This window comes from Maniola jurtina, chromosome 22 (assembly GCF_905333055.1).
Source record: "Maniola jurtina chromosome 22, ilManJurt1.1, whole genome shotgun sequence".
Lineage (NCBI taxonomy): Eukaryota > Metazoa > Arthropoda > Insecta > Lepidoptera > Nymphalidae > Maniola > Maniola jurtina.
In genome coordinates this window covers 8,569,700-8,590,766 of record NC_060050.1, presented here as the reverse complement: position 1 = coordinate 8,590,766, position 21,067 = coordinate 8,569,700, and the positions used below count along the sequence as shown (strand labels likewise).

Genomic DNA, 21,067 nt, shown 5'->3' with positions numbered 1-21,067 from the left:
TCATTTTAAGATATGTTTAATATATTTGTTACGTAACCATTTGTGTTAAAAACTTTTAAGAATAGTATGTAAAAAAATCAAGAGAATAAATAAATATAGTAATATAATGTTCATGCAATTTAAAACTTTAAAATAAATTGGCAAGCCTCAGATCAAATGGTACATCTATCCGATATACACAAAACAAAAAAAAAGGAAAACATTGAAAATGGTGGTGGTGTAAATTTTCACGAATTTTCCAAAACAAATATGTATATTTGCATTTAAAAATGTTTTAAACTTGAAGTGTGTCTTAATATTAATGCCTGACGATAGCGTTCTTGTTGGGCGTCCGTTTTTGATTCATAAAAACATAAAATAAGGCTATCCTAAATCTGTCAGGTTGTATGAACAACGAATTTCCAATAATTCTTAAAAACTCAATACATTTTGTCAAACTATTATGGCTAAGGTGGAGCAGCCCATATTTATTCTACCTAAGAAGCGTAATGGCAAAAAAGCAATCACGATAGCTGGTCATGTCGACCATATTATTACTGTACAGGTATGCTTGTGCTATTTTATGACTACCCCTAAGTATCAGTTTTTAAATAATTTCCTCTTTTAACTATACAGACTTTTGACTTTTCAATTTTTCTTTCAGGGAGTTGGAGACAACGAATTGCCATCAAAATATAAGAATGGTCTATCACCCGTTTCCGAACATGTAGTGAATGGCATCATACACTCAACAATGGATGGGCTCAAGTCCAACATGAAGATAAATCTCCCAATTATCAATGATGTCAATGATGAGGACCCCAACGAAACTAATTCTCAATCAGATCAGAAGCTACAGAAAAATGGCTACCAGAGTCTTTCCACCATAAACAGCAGCCGTGAAATAATTGATTTATCACCAATATATGAAAATTCTTCTGACGCATGCTCCAGCCACGGTGACTTGAGAGAATTTAACGACAGTGAAATGCAACGGAGCTGTAGAATCCTAAATTCTGACAACAACGAAAGTTCTTGCGCTACACCCAACAGTCTATCCCAAACTCAGTCAGAAAATAGCTTCGAAATGGGACCAATGACTGACAGCCTTAAAAACAGCGCTAAAAGGCGAAAGCGAGTCAACATTGCACCAGGGATTGTCGAAAATGACAATACTGACACAGAAATCACTGCTCTAAGAGTAGAATCGGAAGGATCAATTTCCCCTGAATGTTCATTATCCGAAAATAGAGATGGGTATTTAACTATGACTGGAACCATCAAGAGAGGTAAGAAAAAAGGGCAAAATGTTGATGTAAAGTTGAACATATCACGGGAAGAACTTGAGATTATCGAAGCAGCCATTGTAGCTGAGGAATACAATAAAATGGATGTCTCCAAGTGTTCACTGTACAATGGACCACATATATTTCTATTTAGCTTACTCTGCATCCCGTTTGTTGCATGTATTTCTGCTATGTACTCATTCTACATGGGTACAATGGCTTGGTATAATATATTTACACATGTTACTGAAGATTTCAGCTGTTTCAAGAAGGTGTTATTGGCACCCATAGTGATTTTGTCGTATCCGTTTTTGATAGTAATTTTTACTGTAGGCTTGGGGTTATACGCTGGTATAGCTCAACTAACTTTCAGTGGTGCAAATTGGTGGAAGGATGTAAGCGATTTTGAGAAAGGTTTCTATGGTTGGCTTTGCAACACTCTTGGTATGTCTGAATGTAGTCCATATGAAGTAGTTGTTTTGATGGATGTAAAACCTTAAATTGTGAGACCACTTATTTGGCCATGATTGTAATTCTTCACGCATATCTTATATTGTCATCAATGTTATATGAGCCACCATAAAAGGCTTTAATGTGAGTGTTTTTGTATGTATGTCATAGTATCTATATGTTGTGTGACTATTTACAATCAAAATAAATTAATTATGACAAGTTTAGGTAAAACAATATCCAAATATAGATTTGCATTAATTTTTCTAGATATAAAATATAGCAAGCAACATAATACAGTTACAATCTTGAACCATGATTATTAGGTTGCAAAAGGTATGCTACAAATACCTGGACTTATGTTTTGGTTATTATAACCAATACAGCATTATGATGTTAGAAACGGTTTTGGTTGTACTAGTATATTATATACCATCAGTCCAGTCAGATATTTTGCAAGATTTTGTCTAGCAAGATATTTATTTATTTGGAAGTTTATATTTGTGCATAATGAAAAAAATGTATATCAAAATAAATTCTACAGCATATAATGAATTACCACATATGTATTATAAATAAATAATATTTATTAAAAAAAATACATTTAGATAGCATAGATATTTAATACCATTACTAGTCAGAACTAAATCATTTATTGACTTTATTTTCATAAGTAACACAAATTATTATTTATTGATTTTATTGTAATGTGGGTGTGTGTGTGAATTTTAAATGTGTGTATTTAAAAAATAAAAAGTTTTTAAAATGTATAGGGAACAAACTGGGATTTGGCAGGTTTTTACAATATTTGGACTGTATATTTTACAAAATATTTTAAATTTAAGATTATTACATATTATTGCATTTCTAATAAATGTAATGAAAACTAAATATAAGTTATTTTAGAAATTAAGTGATAGAATGGAACACAAAAATCATTTAAAAGTCTTCTGTTGCTCAAATACCTCTATTTTTTAATACTTATATTTTTACTATTTATTTTAATATATTTTCTTGCTTTCTATTTTATAATAGTTCTATAGCAAATTAAGGATATTTTATTAATAATGCTACAATGTACTTGCTTTTACTTATAAAATTATTAATTAATGGTTTCGAGAGAGAATAAGTCCATGATATATTATTCCAAGTGTTATGTTCACTTGGAAGAAAAAATACTTGTATCCATTAATTTTTAAGGTTAAAATATAGACACATACAGATCTCAAATATAGATGTAATAAGATTGTTAAGGAGATGGTGAATAAAAGTAGGCTTTCCAAGAAAGAAAATTAACCAATGAGAAAAATCTTTTCCAAAAATGCATTTTTTTATCTTTTTTTATATTTTTTCTATACATTTTGCTTTGGAGCCTAAAAAGGTAACAATCAATCAGTTGGTGTGAACCAGTCTACTTTGTTCTGCATCTTCTTATAAGTACTGTAATTTTATGAATAGAATAAAAAGCCAAGAATTTTTATTGCTTAGCGAAATTTATTTGATATATTACTATCATGCTTATGCATAATGACTTTGATCAGGATTTTATACACCTATAATGTACCTAGTTTTTTTAATGTAGTGACGACAACATAATCATGTTTATAGTATATCAAGACTGATGTATTCTAGTCACTATTGTGTCCATTTTCTACGTAATAAAATATTTTAGAAAACTAAACTCGTTTTACTGGTACAATATCTACAATATACAATGAAACATGTAACTTGAACATTTTATTTCATGATGTGTCCTTCGGTCGGCTTTGGTCTGCTTTAGGTGGATTAGATTTTAATTCTGTATCTATTCTTTCCTTAGCTCTAACAATTTTTGATTGTAAATAAAAAGAACCACCCTTCGCCTTGTCATTTGCGGTGAACAAGTGTTCGTAGCTATTCTTAACTTTTTCAGGGTCTAACTTGTCTATATTAAGGATTTGCATAGCTTCTTCTAGTGTTAGTCCTGATGAGGCATTTGCTGCAGCCCGTCTTGCGCCTTGAGGGCCACCTCCAGCTCTTTTAGCAGCTTCCTGAGATGCACGTAACTCCTGTTGTAGTGCTCGAGCGAAGGCTCTGCCGACGACTTGTGCTCCAAGCACAATTATTTGAGCGATATACTTTGCCATGTTTTATTTGATAAATAAAATAATTTAACGTCTGATATCATTACGATAACATCAATCTAAAAAAACGTTATTTTGTTTTTGAGGTTATTCATAAATATCAAAAAGTGAAATGTCACTGTCATAAACTATCATAATATGTCATAAAATCAAACGCAAGAAATTAATGCAAATTCCATCGATCAATTTATTTTATTGAATTTTAAAATAATTATGTATGCTGGTTAATTATTCAAGTATTTTTAGGAAAAAATACGGATAATTTTTTTTACCAGAAAGTTGTAACAATAAAAACAGACAAATAAGTACAACAATTTTTTTATAGTAATGTTTTCTTTATGCTAATTCATAGACTATAGTTATATACTCTATGTCAAAATAGGGATGTCATGTTTTACGAAAGAATAGGAATCGACAGTTTTAAACGACGGTGATTATCGGCAGATTTCTATGGGAATCAGAATAATAATAATTGTCTCCATTATGATTAAGTAGTTAATTGTTATATTTCAAAAATTAAGAATCTGTGATTTTGACTTATTACTGTCCACCCTTCTTAGCAATATGATATGGTTACCTCTATCAGCAAAAATGACACTGTTGTTGATCATTAATTTCTGCTTATTTTAATAACTAAGCGAGGTAAGTTTTATAATGTTATTCAGAAGCAGATTTATTTTTCATATTAATAGCGAGAAAACGAACAAGCGTTTAACTTGATGTATTGTAATTAAGTACCTCCGCAGCTGTTCACAAATATTTACAGCACCCGAGAAACTACCAATGTGTTTGACTTTTCAGGATTTTTTGATGAAAATTTTAAAAAATGAAACAATTTGTTATTCTATTTTTGTAAATCATCGGCTATCGATATCGACTATTTTGCGGAAATGAAATCACTAATATTAGTTTGACAATTGATTTTGAGTTTTGACTTTTGACATTCGTCAATTTTGTGATGGCCACGCTTGACGCTTACCGTAAATTTTGTATTTTTGTGTTTTCAATTTTGGATTAGATTGAATCGCGACACCGCAAGAGTAACATTATCCTTTGGAACAGGCATTCTCTTCAAACTACCTGCACTCTTGCATGATTTGAAATCAACGTGGTTTGGTGGAGCCCTATTCGAATTTCAAGATGACTTTGGGTACCTACAACAGACATCAGGCTGAACGTAAAAAGTGTGTTATCACTTTATAACTATGCTTATATCTAATATTTTCCTTTAAATTGTGTTTTTTAAGGTTTTGTATTGTTATTTCAACAGGCAGGCAGCGTTGGCGGCAGCGTTTCCCCAAGGAATACGCTGCCAAAAGTGCCTCGAATATGGTCATTGGAGCTATGAATGCAAGGGAAAACGCAAGATCCTCGTGCGGCCATCGCGGTCGCAGATTTTAAAGAAGAACTTGAAATCGAAAGAGGAAAGTAGCTGCAGGTATGTTGCATACACCACATAGGTTATGTTACATTCTTATTCATAATTCACACACTTTAACAAATCATACACTTTTACGTAAAAATAAAAGCATATTTTCAGTATTTTTGCTGTTTAATATATGCATATGGCGACTTTTCATATCTACCCCCATTTTTTTTTTAATTATTGTACAATTGGCTGAAACTTTCTAGAATTTCTTAGCTTCATTCATTCTGTTTCTGTTTGAAAAATACTGAATTTTGTTTCTTCCTTAATATAAAATGAAAAATCACTGACAGACTTTTATTAGATTAGATACAAGATCATTGTTTATTTTTAAGTTTTCTTAATAAACCACCCTCATTTTAGTAGATGTGGTCAATCATTCCAGAAAGTTATGACTCAATTCATTATTTTTCTTATATGATGCTCCGATTTAATATGAAACAATATTTCATTTTATATTGAAATTTCTATCTGTTAATGTTTATACCAATCCTGTGTGTAAGATTATTTTTTAAAATTGAACAAATCAAATGGTGTAGCATTCGTAGTTGCCTGAACCTATCAAAGTGTTCACTTGCAAGGGTACAAACTAGATTTTTAGCTAAAACACTATGTATTTAGGGTGTTATCTTTTTTAGAAACATCTGTTTTTCTATTTATTGTAGTTTACAGCTTGTTAGATATAGGACATCAGCATTATTCTAAGTACACAAAAATCTTATTTCTTTGTCACAGTGATGGTAAATGCACAATACCCAACAAAAAGAAGCGTCCCAATGGCTCAGATGGCTCAGACTGTTCCGACAGCAGTTCTTCGGGCAGCTCGTCCGGCTCGGAATCAGATAGCTCCAACTCTTCAAGCAGTGGCAGTGACAGTGACAGCAACAGCAATGACTCTGAGAGTGACAGCGACAGTGGAAGTGGCAGCGATTCCGAGTCTTGCAGCGATTGTTAATTTAAAAATTATTATCTTTGAAATGTAACTATGTGTGTATGTGGAACCTTTTGAACATATTTTCTTTAGGGATTTCTCACTTAATTTTTGTTATAGTTATAAATTATTTTTTATACAGTAAAAATATGTTATAAAGACATTCAAGGGACCCTTATATATTTTTTCATCTTACCAGATCATTCAGGAAGGAGGTCCTAAAAGATGATCACTGTACTGTTATTTTACAATGGTACCGACTCTTACATTTTGATCCATATGACTTGTCAAAGTGTATGTAACAGCTAATATTTTTTCACATTTTAAAGTTTTATCTCATACGTAAAATGTGTTTGTATTATAACAGTACCCATATTGGATTGGCTTTTCTGTATGACAATTATTTTCTTTTTAACCCCAGATGTGAAAAAAGGGTGTTATAAACTTAACATTTGTGTCTGTGTCTGTCTGTTGCCTTGTAACATAATTTATTTTATTTGAAAGCCTTTTATAAGCCAAAGTTTATTTATCTGAAAGATTTTTATTTAATCGAGATGTTTCTTAGATATGTTTGATGAAAATCTGTTCAACCATTTGAGGATTATCAGCTGTTATCTCAGTCATCTATTTAAATTACTTGTACTTATCTTATGGACTCAATCCTGACTACAATGCAATGTTATGGTAACCCAACTATTTTGATGATTTAAATTTTTGATTTACCCTTGGTCTCACTAATCTATTTCAAAGGTTCCACATTTTTGCCAGTAAAGTTCAATGTCCAATGCTGGTCATTTAAGAGTAAGATAAGAGATTTTTCTATGACATGTTAATTGAACATACTGGCAATGTAATTATAATTTTTTTAATATTTTGACTTTCAACGTTACCTGAATACTGATAAACAATTTGATTGTATGATTCTATGACTTTAAGCGCTCATACCAGGTGGGAGTGGTGGTGGCCTGCGTGTAGTTCAAACTTTTAATATTTAGAAGAAATTGGAAAGAAGATGCGAGGCCTTGACCTAATCAGTAGCGGGTGCCGAATGGCATGGAAAGTTTGGCATCGTGCCCGCTCTGCAGGATGCACCCACTCCAACCTGGGAGGAGCTCTAATTGACTCTAGTTATATTGTATTAGTCTTGTAAAAAAGTTGTTGTAAGTTATTAATATATTGTATTGTTTATTAGTGTAATGGTAATTAGTATGTATTTAGGGAAGGAAGATTTTTATATTTTCGTGATCAATTATTATTATTAGCATGAATGTTTTAACAATGTAACTCCTAGACATAAAAAGCATAGTATTAAAAGCTGTAAAAAATACGCTTGTAAAATTAGTTTCAATAATTTGTACAATTTCCTTAAATGGTCTATTTAGGATTGAGTGTAAAATGTGTTTTCGGGAGTTAAATTGTTTTTATTTAATTTGATTTGATGTAAAAGTAAAATTTGATAAACTAACAAATTTGATTAAATTAAAAATTATAAATAAAAGAATTTGCGTAAAATAATGTTTTTCATTGCACTACACACTTAGTTATTATACCCTAGTTATTCTCGAGTTTCGATGGAAAGACCTGAGAACACAGGATTGTACTGGAACAAGTAATCAATTTAAAAAGCTAAAATAGCATTTTTAAGGTTCCAGACCCATATTATTACTAAACCTCCGTTGTCAGTCTGTCAGCGGACTGTGTCTCTAGCGAAAAATCGTAGGTCTCCCTATACCCACTGTAGTCTTTGGGTCTATGGTCTCTTGAATCGTAATAGGTAGAAATGAAATATTCTATTTCGGCTATAACAAAAATGGCCGGTATGAAAATTTAAAAAAAAAATTGGTTGTCTGTAAAGTCGGTTTACTGACGATAGTTGAACGTGACAACAAAGGCCGATTGTGCTTCTTTGTCGCTCGTTCCGCGCTCTCGCTTGCACTTCAAGCCTTACATGGAACGCCTCAGAGCGAGGTAACGCCGCATGAGTCGTTTTTTCGTGCGTGCAGCCGGCTCTATCGAATTATAAGACGTTGTCACGTCAAAAAAACTTATTCCTTGTATGATGGTATGGAACTCTCAGTGTGAGACTTCAATTCGCACTTGACCGGTTTTTCGGTTTGATAGAAAATACCATGGGCATAGTTAGCTAGCCTGCTTTTGAGATTGCGTTGTTCAAAATCAGGTAAGGGCTAATTCGCACGAGAGCTTTTTTAACGTCCGTTAAAAAAGCGTTCAAATAGAACAAATGCATTCCCAAGTATCTGTTCACACGTCAACGCTTTTTTACCGCACACTGTTGTATTGTCAGCGCAACGCCGGGTTTTAACGCAACGCTTTTTTAACGCTCGTGCGAATTAGGGCTTCGTATATTTTATCATACCTACTCGTTTTGAAATACAATTATATCGTAACAGATGAAAGTGCCAGCCCTACTTGTATGTTGATGGAAGTCGCTACTTCAGCGTCTCGTATTCCTTCAAACAGTGCGACATAATATAGCGTTACAGAGATTACAAAGAAATGAAAGTATTAGATTCTTAAAGTTACTTGTATTGCAAAAAAAATGCGAAGATCACACAATCATCAGGTTTCGTATGGTGTGTTAATATTAATCCTATCCTTTTACTGGCTCATGCCCGCGACTTCGTCCTCGTGGATTTAGATTTTCAAAATCCCGTGGATGATTTTCCGGCATAAAGAGTACTGCTCTCGTAACGCTATCTGCAGTAATCGACATTTTTGAGATTTTCACTTTTTTACAAAAATGGACTCCCAAAATTTTCATTGGAAGTATGTTTTTTGCTAAGGATTTTCCTGAAAATATTTAGGATAAGGACCTTATCAAGTAAAGATTATTGTGCGAGTGGAAATGTATATTATCAAAACAAAATGGTTTTACAATTAAAAAAATGTTATAAATCCGATATACTTATTTATTTGTCTCGCTCACTCTGTATGTTCTCATTCTGATATTTCGATGGTGAGTTACCAATCACTCACCAACGAAATACTAGAATATCATACATAACAGACTCTCACAAGTGGTTGTGTGAACACATCAAACAACCAGTTGTGAGAATCTGTTATGTATGATATGGCCATTTTTGTCTGTTCATACTTAGGCAATTAGTTATTGTGCGAGCTGGACATTAATATTATCTTATTAATATAGATGGGTTTATCTGTCTCGCTCACACAGTGAAGATTTGTAGATGTGCAAGTAAGACAGCAATATTATCAATTGCTTATATTTCGATGGTGGATTGTGAATGGTTGTGTAGATCTCTTATGTAAAAAACTTTTAACAGAGATTTTTATTGGTTAGTTATTGTGCAAGCAGAACAGCAATATTACCCTTCTATCATAGGAAGATTTATCTGTCTCGCTCAGTCAATGAAATTTTGTAGACATGCCAGTAAGACAGTAATATTATAATATTTATGATTCAGTAGGTACTTCTGGAAGGGTATGAACAATAACTTTTCTTCTGGGATCATAACTAAAGTTGTTCATTTTGAATATCCTGCTATTATAAAAGGGTTTTAGATCCAATATGTTGATCTGTCTCGCTCGCTCGGTGAGGTCTCGCTCTGATATTTCGATGGTGGATTGTGAGTGGTTGTGTAGGCCCCTCATATAGGCGAGTTGGTCCATTGTGAGCTGTCGTAAAATGTAGTAAAGGAGTTCGCTGTGGTCCTTCTTATAGGAGAGGTACTTCTGGAAGGTCTGTGAACAGAGAAAAAAAAGTGTTATGCAATACAACTAAAATTAAGTTTCCACTGGATTTTAAAATCCTAAATCCACGTGGACGAAGTCGCAGGCATCTCATGATCAACCCATTGCCGATCCACTAATGAGCACGAGTCTCTCCTCAGAGTGAGAAAGGTATAGACCGTAGTCTGCCATGCTGGACCAATGCGGATTGGCAGACTTCACACACTTTTGAGAACATGCAGAACTCACAGGCATGCAGGTTTCCTAACAATATTTTCCTACACTGTTAAAGCAAGTGATATGTATAATTCTTAAAACGCACATTACTAAAAAGTTAGAGGAGATCGAACCCCCAACTTCTGATTAGGAGCCGGACATTCTAACCACTAGGCTATCAAAATAGCAGGAATAGCAATAAAAAGGAATAGAACCAGGTAGTATAGGCTCAACGTTATTTAATATTATTGAATATAAAAACTAACATTATTTTGGTGCATGGTTTTGTTCCTTTTAAAAATCACACAAACAAAGGAGAACAATAAACCTTAAATATTTTTTTTATATCAAAATTATTGACCGATAACGTCTCCGATGATCATATGGGGGCAAGCAGCAATAAAAAAAGAACCATTAGGCTATCACAGCGTTTTTCTGCTAGTAAAATATAACAATAATGACCTGTCTCATAGCGCGCATGACGCTATATTTCTGTGTTTCTACGAAGCTCTCCAGCATGGTACGAATGGCCAGGTTAACGTCTTCCTCGTTCACTTGTACCCTTAAATGCATGCGGGCGTGCGCTTCGCTCATTCGGATCACTGTGAGGAAAATATAGAACAAGTGTAAATTAAAAATTTATAACACCCCCGACAAGTGAAGGTTACAGTAACTAGAAAAGAGCTGATAACTTTCAAACGGCTGAACCGATTTTCTTGGGTTATAGCTAAGAACACTCTCGATCAAGCCACCTTTCAAACAAAAAAAACTAAATTCAAATCGGTTCATTCGTTTAGGCGCTACGTTGCCACAGACAGATACACAGATATACACGTCAAACTTATAACACCCCTCTTTTTGGGTCGGGGGTTAAAAATAGAGTGCGACTCGGATTCTATGCATTCTAGTGCGGGCAATTAACAGACATTGTGGACTTAACCAACATATGTTCAACATCAGGCTCCAAGACACAGATATGTGTAGGCTCTGTAAAGAGGATGCGAAAACGCCCCTACGGACTTCGTCTGTGTTGGTGTTAGCTAGCGGTCGTGCTTTGCCTTTTTGGAGTTTTTTTTTTGTTAAATCTGACTGGAAAGCGCCCTAAGGGGGTGCCGTGCGTATGTCGGCGCGCGCCGGCGCAGACGGGGTCCACACTTGTATAGTTTAACTAACTTGTTACAAATAACTACAAACTTGACATTGGCTAACCTTTGTAAAGCCAGACGAGAGAGAAAAAAAAAACACCCCTACACATCATCTGTCAATGTCAGGCACTAATGCATAAACATAGTCTTCACCTAGGGAAACACACTGCACTATGTCACCCGAATCTTTACAACGAATCAATTGACACCTCATTCGTCAAAATCATCCCAGTAGTTTAGGCGCTACGGTGGAACACATACATAGACTACTAAAATCATAACCCTTCCTTTTGGCTTTGCCGCAGTCAGGTAATAAAAAGGTGAACTGACCTGATTCAATGTGTCTGGCTGTGATCGGCAAGCTACCAGTGGCCAGTGACTCTTGTCGCAATTGACTGTACATTTTTGCTACTTTGTCTTGATCCATATTCTGTAAAAAAAGAAATTCTAAAAAAACAATATTCAATATATCTATAACGCTTTTTAGTTTTTACCAATGACACTATACCATAGTTAGTTAGTCATTAAAACTTAGCGTTACTTATACAGATACTATCTTAATACAATCCAATGCTAATAACCATTTGCCTTATCTTGTAGTTTTAGTGATTTAATATTTTCAAACCAGCATTGTATAGCGTGCTAAATTCGGGTCGATGCCCCACCTACGACGGGGCATTGACTTCGAGTGGCCTATTTACGGAAGTTCGTTGACCTCTAGTGTCAGTCAGATGTTTTATTTACAATATAAACTTTAAAAATACAGGTTTTTTTCGTATTTTTTTATGGTATCCTTTCAGTAATCATCAGTACTACACCTGTCTTCGTTTTTGCTAGCGTTCTGGTTACACCCTGTATAAAGAGTAAGATAGAAGATACAAAACGCATGAATTTCTTTCGCTCGCTTGCCGCCAAGGCGCCGCTGAATTCTGACGGCGCAAGACCATGGGCGTGTAGAAGTACCTACAAGCGACCTATGTCCAGCAGTGGACGTCTATCGGTTGATGACAATGATGATGATGATGACTAAAAACCACAAAAACACGGCGTCATCAGCCATGTTGTCATCCAGTGTTGTTCCGTGTGATGTCGGGTGATGTCCAGTTGTGGACGTTTATCGGTTGATGATGGAGAACCTCATAAAATAAGGTTACCTGCAGTTTAGGATGCACATTCTCTCTGGCGTAGACGATGTACTTCTTTAACAGGTCCTGTGGTAGTATGGAGTCGTCATCCACCGTGTTGTCGTCCAGTGTTGTTCCGCGTTGTGTCGGGTGATGTCTTATGTGCGAGTTTACTACGAATCTAAAATTATAAGTACATTAGAAAAAATCTTCATAATTATAAACTAAGGTATTTTGTTTAAATACCTATAATATAGAAAATTGTTACCGGCGTAATTAATTTCAACCTTTCAATGGTAATTACTTGGACCAGAACATCTAAAATATTTTATCCAAATTGTTGCCTACTAAAATTATTCAGAGTACTTTGCCCAAATTATAGAAACAGTTGAAAGCTCAACTTATTTCTAGACTAGCTGTGCCCGCGACTTCGTTCGCGTGGAATAGATGGCAGCGGCGCGGCTCTCGGCGTGTAGTACGTACTCTGTACGTTAAAAATGTTCGCTGTGATTCTTAAAATTGACATAACTTTTTATTTTATGAACCAATTGACATGAAATAAACACTAAATATTAAGTGAAGCTTACTACAATATATTAGTGAAAACCGTATCTAAATCGAATAAGCCGTTTCTGGTATTAGCGTGCACAAACACACAGACAAACAGACAAAAAAAAATTAATTACAATTTCGGGTTCGGCTTCGATATAATAACAACCCCTGCTACTTTTTTTTTATATATTTCCATTGTACAGACACCACTTTTCTACAATTTTATTATATGTATAGATTGTTGCCCAGTAAAATTATTCAGAGTACTTTGCCTAAATTATTGAAACAGTTGAAAGCTCAACTTATTTCTAGATAAATCTGCACCAAATTTCTGAGAATATCTTGCTGGAATTGTTAAAAGTACTTTGTCAAAAAACCTCACCGCTGTTTTAAACAACTTTTTTAAATAAGACGCTTACTTGGCCATATGAGCATCCTGCATGGGGTCAGCCTCGTCCTTGACGACGCAGATCACGTCGAAACGAGACAAGATCGGCTCCGACAGATTCACGTTCTCCGTAAACGTTAGCGAGGCGTCGTATCGACCGCCTATTGGGTTAGCCGCCGCTATTATTGAACACCTAAAAAAAAAAGTTCTTTTAGCAATTAAAAAAAAAATACAAATGTAAATATAAGAATCGTGCGAGCGTAGCAAGCAAGAATTATTTTCTTAGTCTCATATAACATTTCTTTAAAAAACCGGCCAAGTGCGAATCAGACTCGCGCACTGAGGGATCCGTACTCAGGTATTTTTTCCAACATTTTGCACGATAAATCAAAAGCTATCATACATAAAAATAAATAAAAATCTGTTTAGAATGTATACGTAAAGCCCTTTCATATGATACCCCACTTGGTATAGTTATCTTACTATCGGTCGGACGGACGAACGGACGGACAGACAGGCAACACAGTGATCCTATCGGCTATAAGGGTTCCGTTTTCCCTCTTGAGGTACGGAACCCTAAAGATAGACACTGTTATAAGGCCCATGGCAAGTCAGTGAGTTGAGTATTATGACATGAACTTTTCATTCACCTGGCGTTAAGAGAAGTAACTATTCCTGCCTTGGAGATGGATATGGACTGTTGTTCCATGGCCTCATGTATAGAGGTGCGGTCTTGATCGTTCATCTTATCAAACTCGTCAATAAGACACACTCCTCTGTCCGCTAGCACTAACGCGCCGGCTTCTAGCGTCCACTCTCGGGTAGTGGGACTCTTTCTCACATACGCTGTGAGACCGACTGCGCTGGCGCCTTGGCCTGTTGTGAATATAGCTCTTGGTGCCATCTGCAAGAAATAGATACTTCATCAATTAGAAAAGCGCGCTTTTGCTGCTTAAAACCAGTGATTTCCTAATTCGAACCGCTAGGATATGGAACGCCCTTCCGGCGTCAGTTTTCCCTTCCACCTATAATATGGGTACCTTCAAGTCAAGAGTGAATAGGCTACTTCTAGGCAAGCGCGCTCCATCTTAGGCTGCATCATCACTTGCTAGCAGGTCTGATTGCAGCCAAGCGCTAGTCTATATAATTAAAAAAAAAAAAAGATCAAAATTTAATTTTCGCCGCAGTCATGACGTCATTCACACTGGGGCGCCACGTGAAACGAAATTATTCTTGCAAGCGCAACTATAAAGTTCCATAATTTCTTCATATTCTTGTTACCTACATTTTACTAAATTTTTTACAATCAATTCATAAAAAAAAATTAAACTTCTTCATTCTGCACCAGAGAGATTGTCAAAGAATGGTTCTACCGTCCATACAAACCTTTTCTGTGCACTTCAGGAACTGTGATTTTGCAGTACCAGGATCTCCACATATCAACACATTGATGTCACCCCTTACTTTATGCTTTTCACCTAAAAACCAAATGGTATTCTGTACTTTCTGCAAACTACCTTTTCTAAAGGTAAAGGGTTTCCTTCAAAGGCTGAGTATCTTATTTAAGACTAGCTGGTGCCCGCGACTTCGTTCGCGTGGATGAAGGTTTTTTAAAAATCCTGTGGGAACTCTTTGATTTTCCGGGATAAAAAGTAGCCTATGTGCTAATCCAGGGTATAATCTATCTCCATTCTAAATTTCAGCCAAATCCGTCCAGTAGTTTTTGCGTGAAGGAGTAACAAACATACACACACACACACACACACACATACAAACTTTCTCCTTTATAATATTAGTGTGATTGGCAGAGTTTTTTATTTTTATTTCTAAACTTTAATATTTTTGGTAAAGCACCATAATATTTGAGCAAGTACCAATGAATGTTTTAAAAAAGTACCAATAAAAGATTGAGCAAAGTACCAGTGAAAGTTTGTTTGTTTGAATACTTGATTGCACACATACACATAACACAGAGAGAGAAACACATAAAAGGAAACATAAGCTTGTTTAGAGTTCCTTTTCTTTCTCAAAGTTATGCAACATACCAATTAATATTTGAGCAAATGAAAATTTGAGCTACATATCCATTGATATAAATTAATATACAAGTCAATGGTTGGATTTTAAACATTGACATAAATTGCAAAATTTATTTGACAGATTCGGCAACGTAACACTTACAGTTAGTTGCTCTAATAAGTATCGTTTTTTTAAGCAGATCACACAGTTTGAGCAAAGTTACTTCGTTATACTATACCTGGATTTTTAGGTTCTCCTCCAAACAAAGCCAATGCTAAGCCCCTTTTGATGTATTCGTGCCCGAATATTGATGGGGCTATACTTTTGACAATCCTATCTCCGACCTGCGGATCTTTTGACAGTTTGACAATGCTGGCTATGTCATCGTCTGTCAGTGATTCAACTATGTGTTTACAGTCTTTAACTATTATGTAGTTTGCTATGATCACTGTTGCGAATACTGGGAAGCCCTGGAACAAAAATTTTCGAGTTGCAACTCTTAGGCGAAATGACGTCCAATATGGTGGATGTAACACATAAATATAATAAGAAAATAAAAGATATCAAAAACACCCAATATAAAATTGAGATCAATATTGTTTTTATGAACTATATGAGCTCTCTGCGCGCTACGTCAAACTCAACGTGAGAAGACGCCTTGAGTATGCGCTCCTGCTACTTTTAATGTCTACACAATACGCGAATGACGTCACACGTACGCCAGCTATGTACTAGAAACGTGTTGGTGACGTCATTCGATATTTGAGTATTGAAAAACATCTCGAATTGGCAACTCATAGAGGCGACAAGCACTGCTTACCCATTTTCCAGTGCTAAATCCATAATGCCTACACTGCTCATCTAACCTCAAAACTCGCTATAAATTCACATATAAGTTAACGTAGTAATAAAATACCTGTTCAGTATTAAGTGAGCCATCGTAGTTGTTGGTGTATATCCCAGTTAGGTCCACTTCATCCCCAGGCTTGCATCTGTTGCACAGATCAGCTAAAAGAATGCAGTCTTTGCTGCGAGGAATACGCCCCGCGGGGATGCGACCAGGGGACTCTTGGATAGTCACTTTTTGATAGTTTCTATATACTGTTTGTTCCATGTTTACCTGAAATAGAAAATAAAAGATATTAGCGCGGTTGAAGTAAAATTCTACGACGTTCTGTAGAGATACTTCTATTATGGTACGATTCGTTTTAAAATGAGTTGTAAGTAAAAATTAGAGCTTTTGTTCCATTAACATCTCTATAAAAGATGACAACCTCAAATCTTTCTATCAAGTTTATGTTTTGTTTTGTAAGTAGTTTTGTTTGAGTTAACAATTTCATCTGGTTAAATCTCTGCTAACTCTGTGATCAACAATAGCCATCAAGCACATTTGACATTGCTGCTTTATTGAGTGATATTAAAACAATTTTTCAAAGAAAACCTTCAATGCTATAAGAATAAAAGTCTAATGAGCTATCACTCAGTGTTGATCACTGAGTTAGCAAATCACATTGCTGGTTAACTCACCATAAATGGGCCAGAACTCTGACACTCTGGACATGAACCAGGTTTGACTTCTGAATTCTGTGACTGGACGAACGGCCCCAAGATGTAACCACATCTGTTACAATCATACTTCACTACAGATAACTGCGGTAAAACCCCAGTGGTAGCTGCTATAACCCCTTGTGTTCTAACCAGCTGGTTTAAATGTAGCTTTCTGAAACAAAATAAATAAAAATAATAATATCTTTATTTATTCAAGCAACAAAGGCCCACAATATTATGTTAGTAAACATCTTAACCTATGTTAGTAACTAAATTATAATGTAATGTATGTTAGTAAGAAACTTATTCTATGGTAGTTAATATAATTAATATATTTATTAACTAATGCAGACATCCAGTGCGCTTTGAGAGCGCTGTCTTGTCTGTCTGCTATCACCTTCAGGATAATGTTGGGACTTCTCTCCAGCCTGCTTTTAATTGAGGCGATCCTTTTCCGCATTATTGCGAAGAAACCGTCTACACAGTTCTCCGCAAACATACCGGACGCGCTACAGTACCGAGGCAGTCCCAACATTATTCTGAAGATGTTATTATACTGGACTCGGAGAGCGTTTATAGATTTTTGGGTATAGTCAACCCACAGACTGCACGTGTAGAAGCTCTGACAAAAGGACTTGAACAAAAAATAAAGAATTCATTCAAAAAAATGGAAAAATCGAACTCAGCATAGAAATACTCTGGTTGTTTACTTTTCAGTACACAACTCAAAGTTAGAATGACTCCATGCAAGAACGCGCTTATAGCTTATATTGCTCAGTGTGTCAACTTAATTTGCCTTTCTTCGACGTGTCAGATGCGATCGACGCGTGTTGATAACATCTCTGAGATAACGTATTCATTTCGGGAATATTTCAGCAGTACAAACTCTTTAGAAACCTCGTCAAATATTTGCAGCATCTAGCAGCAAGTAGCCCACCACTTTGTCCCTGCACGCAAGAAAATCGAACTTATCGTGGTAATATGCCTCATTGTTCCTGCGTCCCTAGCACTTTTCAATACCGCTTACCGATGACGTAATTCGCAATTCTTCAGCGCGTTCGATGCGGCCAACGCGTACTGATGACATATTTCTTACTTTAAGCACAAAGCACCTAAATTAGGGCCAAAACTAGTTGTAAACTTACCTAAAAGTCCTCAACTCTTCAATAAGTGGCAAATCTGCAATACGGACATGAATCTCCGACGTGACGCGTTCATAACTGGGGAATATCTGCAGCACAATCTCTTTGGCCACCTCATCAAATATCTGCAGCATTTGGAAAGGTGCATCTGGCAGGAAGTAGGCTAGCACTTGTTCCCTGCGCGCTAGCACGTCAAACTCGACGTGGAAAGACGCTTGGTTATGCTCGCACATACGACGTATGCGCTCCTTGAATACGAACTGGCCTTTGCTGTTTGTGTATGTTCGTAGGAAGTTTTTGAACCTAAAAAGATAGGTAAATTGAACTGTTGAAGAGCAATTTTTTAAATATAAACCTGGTACCTTGTACCTACCTTCTCATAAAGAGACATAGCCATGGCCTGGCGCAGATAAATTTAGGAAGACAAGCAACAAAAACAAATAAGACGCGTGAACCACAAGTTAAACATGCTCGTCGACAATTCGTTAATGGGCGCCTGCTAAAAGTCGTGATTTTTAGGGTTCCATATCTCTAGATAAAAAAAGGAATATTTATAAGATCACTTGATTGTCTGACAAGACTGGGCAAGGGAACCAAGCATGTAACTTCCCATTGACCTAGATCCATGAAATTTGGCAAGTATCAATATCTTATAGCACAAGTAAAGGGAAAATAATTTGTGGTCACATCACACTGAAATTAATAAATAGTGGTATTTCTTGCACGATGGCACAGAAACCGAACCCTTCGTAATTACCTATTAGCGATCTCAGTCCTAGGCCCGAGCATAGACACCCACTCTTTAGTGGAGTATCCTTTAGTATCCTCCAAGTTCTCTATGCTCTCTATACCTTCTTCCACTTGCTCGTCTGCTCCTATAGCGGCATTCTCCGCGGCTCTGCGGCGCTTAGCGCGGGGCGCGTCCCCACCGTCCTCATCTGATTCATCTGAGGAGCAAAATTGTTTTTATACTAATTAAAACTAACAAGTGTTTTTGTGTTATCGTAATTTAAAGGAAAATCTAGGAGCTCGTTCCTTCAAGCAAATGCACTGTGTGGAGTGATTTAGCATACGCAACATATTTGCTTTGTGTAAACCCTTACCTACCCTTGAGGCATTTACACAATTCCCCCTGCTTCGCCAGATTGGCGGCTGTACGGGCGCCCTATCCAAACCTCTGTTGGATGAGACTAGGGCTCTGTTACGGTTGTACAAAAAGGCCTTACGAAAGAGTAGGTAATTAATAAATGTAGATGCCTTATGGAGTGACATTATCCAACAGGAAAAAACTTTTAAAATTAAAGAAAAAAAATGCTTACCATACAACAAATCCCGATCATCTCTTCTGATTCTCCCTTCATCTCTGTCCCTCCTCTGAAGCTCTCTCTCAGCAGCAACTCGGTCTCCAACAGACATGGCATCATAATCATCATCGTCCAGGTCTTCTGCATCATACCGATCCAGTGCTGGCATTGGACGGTAGTCTCTGCACACAAAAAGGGGTAATACAGTCAAACAGAACAGAGACTGGTTAAGCGTGAGCTTAAGAGGCTGAGATTTTTCTGGGAAGTTTGACATTACCTTCTCTTTCCTTACATTTAAATTAAAAATACATAGAAAGTACACAATATTTGACTGCTTATTATCTGCCATGAGTCATCTTATTATTTGCTAGTAAAGTAAAGTTTTGAGATATCACCAAAAATTTGGAATTTAGAAAAACTGGTACTTCCAAAAAAGTATCATCATAATATGTAAACTAAAAATAATATTCATTCTTGGTTAAACTTGTTTTAAAGAAATGTCAATTTTTCAAAATATCCATATTTTTTGGCAAAATTTCAAAAAGTACTTTTTAAGGTGTTAACTACTTTTTAACAAAAGAAAAGCAGATATGTGCAGAGAAGACAAGGCCGTTGGCTCTGCGACAGATATGACCCACCCATTTCCATTTCAGTTTGCTAATCCGTTGAGCCATGCCGCTTTTGTTTCTGCAAATTTCCCCATTCGGTCCCCAGATTTTAACCCTGAGAGTGATACCCAACATAGTTTGCTCCATAGCGCACTGAGCGACTTTTACATATGACTTACGCTTCCATATTATCTCCAAACAATTCCTCCCCATCCTCCTCTTCCTCAACAGGGTTGTCTCCCAGGATGGCACCCTCATCCTCGAACATCTCATAATCACGGGCCGGTGACGTCATCCGTGACCGCGCATCCTCTCTATCAGATGGTGTATCGGGTATCGGTGAACTCTACAATATATTTAGAAAGTACTGAATCATTTCATATTAAATTTTAAGAGGATTTTATGAATCATCCAGACTTACAGGAATACCACTGTTAACATTAATAAATATTTTATGTCTACTTTACATCCTGTTTTGTTTGTTTACATTTTACATGGGTAACAAACCTTGTAACAAAGGTTGTAACTTTTAACCGTTTTAACATGGTAATCCGCAGGGTTAAAATGAAAATAGAATTATTACAATATGATAGTCATACTCGAACTCAATATTACTATCAAACTAAACGTAAACAATCATAATATTTAAATTTTAAACACAACTGAAAAGTATTTATTACTTTTATTTTTGGTTATGTTGCACACTTTTCATAAACATATTTACAAATATAGAGTGAGTTATACGAACCATTGTTGTTGTAAGTAATTTTAAACTGCACAAATTATATTATTTGCAGTAATATCTTAGTAACTTTATAGAATAAAAGTATTTAATTATTTATAAATCAATGAGGACATGTTTTCGTTTAATTTGCCTAAAAAAAGCGCGAAATAAGTGACATTTGAAGTTTGACAGCGTTTGACAGTTACCGTTACCGGCAACGGCAACGACGCCGGCAACACATACAATACGTAGGTATATCACATACTGCCGGCAACAGAAGGGCAAACAATGCAAACTGCAGATAATAATCATAAAGCAGCAGTTTTATGTGCACTACATACACAGGCCATCAACACTATTAAACATCGGCCAATGACTAAGCCGCATGAGT

The 21,067-nt window shown here is 35.8% G+C and overlaps 4 protein-coding genes across 4 annotated transcripts; 2 read left to right on the top strand and 2 right to left on the bottom strand.

The window, feature by feature from the left end:
* The first annotated feature begins 192 nt into the window (after window positions 1-192).
* On the top strand, window positions 193-3,391 carry LOC123876903 (transmembrane protein 169). The gene is made up of 2 exons (XM_045923310.1): window positions 193-544; window positions 644-3,391. Exons 1-2 carry the CDS (start codon window positions 443-445, stop codon window positions 1,763-1,765), a joined length of 1,224 nt encoding a protein of 407 aa, XP_045779266.1. The 5' UTR covers window positions 193-442; the 3' UTR covers window positions 1,766-3,391.
* On the bottom strand, window positions 3,188-3,963 carry LOC123876906 (mitochondrial import inner membrane translocase subunit Tim16). Its single transcript, XM_045923314.1, has one exon. It carries the CDS (start codon window positions 3,839-3,841, stop codon window positions 3,458-3,460), a length of 384 nt encoding a protein of 127 aa, XP_045779270.1. The 5' UTR covers window positions 3,842-3,963; the 3' UTR covers window positions 3,188-3,457.
* Window positions 3,964-4,769: 806 nt separating this feature from the next.
* Window positions 4,770-7,522, top strand: LOC123876905 (zinc finger CCHC domain-containing protein 10). Its single transcript, XM_045923313.1, has 3 exons — window positions 4,770-5,022; window positions 5,109-5,276; window positions 6,000-7,522. The coding sequence occupies exons 1-3, from the start codon at window positions 4,979-4,981 to the stop codon at window positions 6,217-6,219; spliced, it is 432 nt and encodes a 143-aa protein (XP_045779269.1). The 5' UTR covers window positions 4,770-4,978; the 3' UTR covers window positions 6,220-7,522.
* Window positions 7,523-9,057: 1,535 nt separating this feature from the next.
* On the bottom strand, window positions 9,058-21,037 carry LOC123876898 (DNA replication licensing factor Mcm2). Its single transcript, XM_045923303.1, has 15 exons — window positions 20,701-21,037; window positions 20,132-20,298; window positions 19,360-19,526; window positions 18,798-18,987; window positions 18,044-18,343; window positions 16,878-17,070; window positions 16,267-16,470; window positions 15,589-15,820; window positions 14,718-14,809; window positions 13,982-14,235; window positions 13,363-13,524; window positions 12,422-12,572; window positions 11,598-11,697; window positions 10,585-10,724; window positions 9,058-9,918 (listed from the first exon to the last, which is right to left on the bottom strand). The coding sequence occupies exons 1-15, from the start codon at window positions 20,701-20,703 to the stop codon at window positions 9,631-9,633; spliced, it is 2,643 nt and encodes an 880-aa protein (XP_045779259.1). The 5' UTR covers window positions 20,704-21,037; the 3' UTR covers window positions 9,058-9,630.
* Between the last annotated feature and the right edge of the window lie 30 nt (window positions 21,038-21,067).

Coding starts and splice junctions, on each gene's coding strand:
- LOC123876903 (XM_045923310.1), top strand. CDS start 443: ATGGCTAAGGTGGAGCAGCCCATATTTATTCTACCTAAGAAGCGTAAT. Junction 545..643: donor ACCATATTATTACTGTACAG/GTATGCTTGTGC, acceptor TTTTTCTTTCAG/GGAGTTGGAGACAACGAATT.
- LOC123876906 (XM_045923314.1), bottom strand. CDS start 3,841: ATGGCAAAGTATATCGCTCAAATAATTGTGCTTGGAGCACAAGTCGTC.
- LOC123876905 (XM_045923313.1), top strand. CDS start 4,979: ATGACTTTGGGTACCTACAACAGACATCAGGCTGAACGTAAAAA. Junction 5,023..5,108: donor CATCAGGCTGAACGTAAAAA/GTGTGTTATCAC, acceptor TTATTTCAACAG/GCAGGCAGCGTTGGCGGCAG. Junction 5,277..5,999: donor AAAGAGGAAAGTAGCTGCAG/GTATGTTGCATA, acceptor TCTTTGTCACAG/TGATGGTAAATGCACAATAC.
- LOC123876898 (XM_045923303.1), bottom strand. Junction 18,988..19,359: donor TGATCGGGATTTGTTGTATG/GTAAGCATTTTT, acceptor TTTGCTCCTCAG/ATGAATCAGATGAGGACGGT. Junction 15,821..16,266: donor GCTCACTTAATACTGAACAG/GTATTTTATTAC, acceptor TTTTTGTTCCAG/GGCTTCCCAGTATTCGCAAC.